Source organism: Physeter macrocephalus, chromosome 7 (genome assembly GCF_002837175.3).
Source record: "Physeter macrocephalus isolate SW-GA chromosome 7, ASM283717v5, whole genome shotgun sequence".
In the NCBI taxonomy this organism is placed as follows: Eukaryota; Metazoa; Chordata; class Mammalia; order Artiodactyla; family Physeteridae; genus Physeter; species Physeter macrocephalus.
Genome location: NC_041220.1, coordinates 55170269 through 55178188, shown reverse-complemented (window position 1 = coordinate 55178188; position 7920 = coordinate 55170269). Strand labels below are relative to the sequence as shown.

Sequence of the window (7920 nt, the reverse complement as noted above, 5' to 3'; positions counted from 1 at the left end):
GAGAAAGAATATGTCAGCCAATGGTTAACTGCAATAATATTAAATATTTATTTTCTATTATTATAGTTTCTTTTCCTTCCCCAAAGGGAAGTCCTTTCTATCAACTGTATTATTACAGATTTAATCCAGTTTTTTGTTTTTTTTTTTTGCTGTACGCGGGCCTCTCACTGTTGTGGCCTCTCCCGTTGTGGAGCACAGGCTCCGGACGCGCAGGCTCAGCGGCCATGGCTCACGGGCCTAGCCGCTTGGCGGCGTGTGGGATCTTCCCGGACCGGGGCACGAACCCATGTCTCCTGCCTTGGCATGCGGGCTCCCAACCACTGAGCCACCAGGGAAGCCCTAATCCAGTTTCAATACCTGATTCCAATGACACCTGATAAGCAGAAGGGAAAAACCACATAGCTCTGGTTGTTAGTAAAAGATACCAGCAAAAGATAATCTGGTCAACCTTGATCTAATGGAAATAAAAATGATAGGTGAATTAAATTTAAAAGGGTGAAATAAAAGCATTTATAATTCACTCCTCTGCTATGAAATCCCTCCAAAAATAGCAAAATAATGAAAAATTGGGAAGAAAAATGAAAACCATATCTGTAATTACAAGTAATTGACCATAAACTATAATAAATAGCTTTCAAATGAAGAGACATTTGCACTAACAGGAGAAAGAATATTGACTGGCACACATATCCTGACAGGATATAGATCTTACTGAGTGTTAGGGTCCTGAGATGTCCTCCAAAGACTGAAGCCACCATGACATGGAGTATGAAAAGGCAAGAGAAAAGCATAGGTTTCCAGTTATTTATTCCCAAATGGTAGAATATGGGGGTAAAGAAAAAATTGCCCGTGGACTCTACTTGATAGCTGTGAAACAGCCTGCTGGATGATAGGATTACTGGCATTACAGCGAGAAAGTTGGAAGAAGTGGCAATAACCATTAAAGCACTAACAACACAGAGAAAGTAAAACCGAGAGTTCTACACTGTGAGCCAAATAGACCACCTAGATGTCAACCACAGAGAAATAATATGGTCCCTGGGCAGAAGATAAAACAGATTTGGGGAGGTGGGCTTGAAACCTGAAATTTAAATAGCTGCTGTGGGCTGATCTGATTCATTCTCCCATCACTTCCCACACTATAGTTCAGTAAATAGCTGGCTTCATTCAGTGATTAATACAAAGAAACCAGCCTGGAACATAGGCAAAGAACAAAAACACAATGGAAAAGCAGATGAAGTTCATACCAGGGAAAAAAATTTTTTCAGGAAACAGAGGAAATACTTTTATAAATAGTTCTCTGTAGTCTCAAATAAATTATATACATGATCTCATTAAGAGAGTGAGAAGCTCAAAGAAGAGATATTTGAAAGAAGAGATTATAAAAACAAGCAGAAAGAAATGAAAAAATGAAGTGGCACAGAACAAGAAAGCAAGGGAAAAGAAGAAAACCATTACGAAGATGAAAATTATTTTAGAGGTTACAAAACAGAGTAAACACAACTGAAAACTCACTTGGGTTATGGCTGACAAAAGTTGACAACAAGTTTAAAAACATAAAAGTGATTGTAGAGAATACTATAAGGAGATATGGAAACAAAAGAACATTCTGAAAAAAATCATTTCGACACATAATAGGAAAAAAATAATTCCTGAAATAAAGACTGAAATCTGGGATAAAAAGACATAGTGTCCATCAAATCTTCTGCTTTCATTAAACACTATAAAAATTTCAATAATTTCTTAAGTTTTACCCTTATATTTTTATCTTGAATTTAGACAAAGGTAAATTTAATGCTTTAAAATTATTTAACAGCATTCATATATGGCATATTTGGCTCCTAAATTTACAAAATTCTGTTTTTTAATCAATCAGTCTGCTTTTCAAAACAAACATCTATAGAAAAGTATCTGGCATGATACTCATGAAATATTAACAATTTCTCCATGGTGGGATTTTGAGACTGTTTTTAATTTTCTGCAATACCTATCTTTATTTTTTTGTTTGTTTTTTGCGGTACGCGGGCCTCTCACTGTTGTGGCCTCTCCTATCTTTATTTTTAACAATCTCATAGCATTGTTACAAATGACAATGAAGTCGCTGGGATTAAAAAAGGAATTAGAAGGCAAAGATTAATTGAGAGAGAAAAGAAAAATGAGATATCTCAATTTTTGTACTACCTCTAGATTCATGGCCCTCCATTTCATAGCTCGTACAGCAATCAAATGATTTCTCTAAAACAGAAGCATAGCATGTTCATTTTCATCTTATCATCCTGCAAGATTTTCAATAAATTGCCACTAATCCAGGATCACGTCTAATCTCTTAGGTAATTTACACAAAACTCTCTCTAATCCACCCTAGCAGGTCTTTCCAACATCAGCAACTCTCACTTCCCACGTTCACCTTCCCTCCCAATACCCTGAACTATTTGTAGTAAGAGTTCCCCTTGAAGTTCCAAATCTATATCTCTTTTCAAGCTTCAGAGGGCGGTACAAATGTGCTTTTGTTGCCTGTGGGAGAAGGCAGAGGGGCAAGAACTCCCAGTCATTCTACAAAATTCAGTTAATATCTCTGTGGCACCTTCCCTGCCATCACTCTTTTTTTCTCCACATCAGCAGTCATAAAATTACATGCATCTTTTTTTTCCACCATCTATACCAATGCCATGCCAAGTAATATTAGAGTCTGATGCAAAAGGAAAAATTATTAATACTGATCCCATATTTATTTAAAATTTGGGTATTTTGTTCCTCATCAATTTTTGCATAAATTTTGATTTTTTTAAAATGATTGAAAAATGACCTTTCAAAGTTCATTCCAGCTCGGTACTTTTATCCTTGTCACTAACTTCTCTGTGATTCATGTCCATCTGTGAAAAAGGGTGACTCTACTCTCTGCCGACTTGAATTCAAGATTTGTGAGGTCCAATTTAAAGTACACATTATTCAAATGCTCTGTATATACACAAATGCAAGTCATTTTCAACTGTGGATTAATCATGTAAATATATGATCATCCCTAGTCATGCCTGGAGGAAACTAGAAGTTATTATGTAGCATTTAGTGGCCAACTTGGAGTTGAAAGCTAGAATATAGATCCTGATACTAAAGAAAACAATTCTGAATTTCATCTTTAAAAGATAGAGACATACAAAGGTATCATTCTCAGCCATTCTTCTTCACAAATCGCCAGGATTTAGGATCTAATAATGACTCTTGTTACCTTTTCTCATAGTGAAAAGTGACTGGTTCTTCACAAAAGTGTTCCATTTAATGCAGCTCTGAGTTATTGAAAAGATAGAAATGGTGACCAAGATAAAAAAATTAGTTTTGAATTAATTTGATGGAATTGAGTTAAGGAAAGCAAACTACGCGTCTTTATTACTAACGTTGTGTGCAATTGAAATAATTTCTTTTCATATGAATGATTAAAGATACTGGTCAATTTATTCTTCCAATTAACAATTAAGAATCCTTGGTTAAGTTTTGTCCTTTCTCTTTGTTTGGCCACCTGATTTATTTTAAAACCTTTTTCTAATACAAGGGTAAGGAAAAAACTGTCAATCCACCTGTATCACTGACCTACAAATCGAAAATCATTTATTTTTATCCCTTTAAAAATCTGTAAAAATGTATAGGAGAAGAATTTCTTTTAAAAAAAGGAAGCCAATGAACTATTTCTTAAGAATAGGCTAACAGACAAGCAAGGAGTATATTCCTTACCAAAGAAATAAGGTCATTTTTTTGGAATAAAGACCAATCATAGCTTCCAACCACAATTTCAAACATTGTCCTCAAGGCTAGAAATCTACTCACATTTATGAAATAATTTATTATCAGCTTTTTTGTATAAGTACTCTTTATTAAATATATACATATATACAGATTTTACTGGGCTTCATATTACTGGCATCAATTTGTAATGGAGGGGTTTGGATTGGATGATTTCTAAAGTATTCTTCAGCCTTAAAATTATTGTTGATTCTAAGAAATACCTAGAGACATATCCAAGAAGGAATTCTCAGATATGACCCACAATTAATATTTGGCGTTTGCACATTTTACAGGTCTCATATACAACCATTCCAAGGCAATGCAACAACTAAAAAACGAATGCCGATTAATTAATATCATTTCTTTTCTAAAAAATAAGAGATCCTGTTTGCAAGGTGGCCATTTCTATCAAAATGTTCCCCAAACATCCAGAACACATTCATTCACATACCCCAGATCAGGAAGAGAGAAGTACAGAAGAAAAATTTTGGAAGTAACACAATAAAAAACTAGACCCAGATTTAGTGGCACAGGACTGCTGCAAGAAATTCAATTAAGTTGTTAAGCCTACCTAACGAAAAAGAAAAATCAGTTCATGAAAATCCTGATAAATTGTATAACAGAGTCAGCAGTATTCTACGCGCTGGCTATAAGTTTTTTTTCTTTACTCCAGTCCTTTGCTGTTCTTTTAATTTTAAAATACTCACCTTCATTATGAAACTCTACAAAAACTCCCCCCCTCCAAAATAAACACAGAACTGCCCAGAAATAACAGAACTATGGACACAAAAACTCCCTAGAAGCTTAGCATTTCACCAGTTGATATAGATCTACGTTGGGAAAAGCCTTGTACTGGATTCCTAATTCTGATGATTCTGTGATTCTGATCAAATGATATTCTGTGATTCTGATCAAATTTGAGACAGGTAATCTAAGGTCTTACAGTGCCCAGATTTCTACTTTGAGGTGCACAGTGCTTTTCACTTAGAGAACAATCTGTACCACATTTTCATTATACTCTGAAGTCAATTGCTGAAGTTGTGCTAATGTGTACTGATCTCAAAAGTGGCTATATGAACAATACACTTGTTATCCTCTATCAATATAGGAGAAACAAATATTCTGAATATGTCATCAGACTCTAAATAAATTTCCTCCATTAAAGAATGCAGTGTCTGCTGCTAGCTGATGGTTCATTAGCATGCATTGACTGTTCTACTATTTGAGTAACATTGCAGGTAAAGGTGAATAAGCTTATCTAGAGAGACAGTGTCTAGCATAGTGCCTGGAACGTGGTAGGCTCTGAATAACTATATGTTGAAAGAATACATAACTGAATGAACTATTATCAAAAGGAATCCATACAATAAGTTAAACTTTGGCTCAAAGCACAAATTTTTAAGTCGACTGTTAAGTCCTGTTTGGCCAACATATGGCAGGGAACACATTTTCCCTGGTCTCTGTCTTTGTTGCAGCAGAGGTTTCACTCTATTGGTCAGTATTTGTTGTGTTCCATTTTCCTTTTAAAAATGTTTCATTTAACAGGGAAAGTCCTTTTCTTGAACATACGAAGAGGATCTCCAAAGGTCACCGCATATCATATCCGATAATTCTGATTAAGGGCAGTGCCACTGGGAAATTTAGGGTGGCTGGTTGATATTCATAGTGTGTATTAGAAAATGTCATAGTCTGTTTTCAAATTTCAACGCATAAATATGCACCATGGATCTCTAATAGCCCTATTTTTCTTGTCCCAACTTTCCAGGATGGTCTGTATCCTGTCTAATTTGAATGTTGAATTGATTCTATTTAAATCATCTTTCTGAAATGAAAGATGGCTCACTTTCCCTTCACTGAGGAATTAATTAACTCTCCCAATGACTGGCTTGAAGTTTTTAAATGGAAAACTGACATGGAATTTTTATTTTAGTGAAGAACAACTGTTTATCTTTAAAAACATTTAAAAAGACATTCTGCATGAAGTTCATCATCTTTTAGGAAACTATTACAGCAACAAAATTACATTAGACTTTCTGATTTCTCCATAGTGTCCTTAGATAAGTAAACAACCCAATAGACCATATTAAAAGCCCCAAATGTTACTGGAAAGAGAATGCGGGCATATTTGTCTATTTTACTTGTGCCAGATCCAGAAGGTGGTGGAGCCGAGGGAGCAGTAGTGGCTGACAACTTCCCAGAAGCCCCTATGCTATTAACTGTGGTCTTAATTCGCTCCAGTCTTGATCCAAACACATGCTGGGTAGAAGCAGATCCAACTGGAACTTGTCGGGGCACGTACCCAGTTCTACTAGGAGTAGAAGGAGGAACAGGTGGAATTGCTCTTGCGGCAGATATAGTTTCAGCTGCATTTGCATGGCTGAATGGGTTTGGACTGGAAGCTAAGTAAGACTGTGGTGTGGCTTCGGAAGATCCTTGAACAACCGTGGAAGACTTGCTCGAATGGTTTGCCACCTCAGTTCTGTTGCCAACATCAGATTCAGAGTGAACCAAGGCATTGGCTCTCTTTCTCATGTTCAGATTGGCATTTGAGTTCTGAAAAGGTATATTAAAAATTATATTGGCTATGTAATTTTATGTAGAGTTATGCAAAATTTAAATGGGTCAAATAATTACAAATTAGCTGTTTTCATAAAATAAACCTTTATTAATATGCTACAGTCACTCAACTTGATGGAAAAGCTTAAAAATACCTAACTAAAAAAGGACATATATATATGTGAAACTCTGAATCAAACATCTGCTATTTCAAAATATTATCCATTCTTATAAATTATTAGAATTTAAATCTATAGAAAGGTTAGGCTTTTAGGACTATAAGCTAGAGTTATACTTGATTTGACTTTAAGAATTCATGATGATAGCTGTACAACTTCTTTGTCGAGTTTTATTGTAAATAATATTCTCTGATATGCTGTACACATTTCAGTGAGTTTTGTACATGTTTGCTTTATAAACAGGAAGAACTATATCTACTTTGGGCACAGAAAAAAAACAATAATAATAACCATCCACATGTGTATAACATTCCTTAAAAAAAGACAGAAGCTCCAAAAGCTTTAACTTCCAAATCCCTGGGAATTATTTTCATAATCTTACATAGACATTATTATATAAAGTCTAGAAATCCTCATGCATTTTAGTTTTTCACCACAATTAGTAATGCAAATACAAAGGAAAATCATTTTGGGGACTTCCCTGGCGGTCCAGTGGTTAAGACCCCACGCTTCCAATGCAGGGGGCGTGGGTTCAATCCCTGGTCAGGAACTAAGATCCCACATGCCACGTGGCACAGCCGAAAAAAAGGAAAATCATTTTTAAATAAAATGTTGTATCATACATATAAACAGCATCACCATATCATTGCATAAATATCTGAGTTCAAACTATTTACCAATAAAGAGTGTTTAAATCAAAATGGAATTCACTATTTTCCATAAAATTATTTTATCTGTAGAACAAGACTGCATTTGATTACAGATGGTCAGTATTAAAATTAATTCTTATATTTTGACAGGCATGATAAATAACCATATAGCCAACTATAGACTGTCCATACTAATGAAGGAAAGTAATTGCTCAAATGATTCCCCAAATAATCATGTCTGTCTTTAGAAGATACTACGATTTTTTGCAACCATTTTTCCCCCTTAATTGTGTTTATTCTAAGTATTATTAAGGGTATATTGTAATTACTTTTTCTACCCTCTTCCCCCACCATTTTATGAAATAAATGGTGGGTGAGGAGATGGAGAAGTAGAGGAGAGAGAGAGGAAGAACAGCTCACAGGTGGGTGATTAGAAGGAGCCAGTCTGCAAGGAATTTTATGGATAATATTATATACAATGAACTGTAAGCTCCCTTACAGAGAAGTGTTTATTCTACAAGTAGAATCTTTTCTCAATACTACACTTATCAAGCAGGTTGAAAGTGTTCAATCCATATCTTATATACTTGTGAATTATGGCTTCAAGTTCCCTGAGTAGAGAAAGAAGAAAAAGCCTCACAACATGCAGAGCCAAAGCAGGTTCTGAGAGGTTTAGAATGAATTCATGTCAGCCTGAAGTATTCATCCAAACAGTTTGCAGCTGAACTCATGAGAAACTGTAATCTAACATATGGCAG

At 35.2% G+C, this 7920-nt stretch overlaps 1 protein-coding gene across 2 annotated transcripts in view; it reads right to left on the bottom strand.

Annotated features, from left to right (window-relative positions):
- Positions 1–3851: 3851 nt before the first annotated feature.
- GABRA4 (gamma-aminobutyric acid type A receptor subunit alpha4) overlaps positions 3852–7920 on the bottom strand; it is a 65313-nt gene continuing 61244 nt past the window's right edge. Inside the window, exon 9 of one of the 2 annotated variants that reach the window (XM_007118206.2) lies at positions 3852–6330. In XM_007118206.2, the coding sequence (XP_007118268.2) occupies positions 5797–6330 (534 nt within the window). In that variant the 3' untranslated portion in view covers positions 3852–5796. The remainder of the gene's footprint in view (positions 6331–7920) is intronic. The other variant, XM_007118208.1, reaches the window with a different exon arrangement.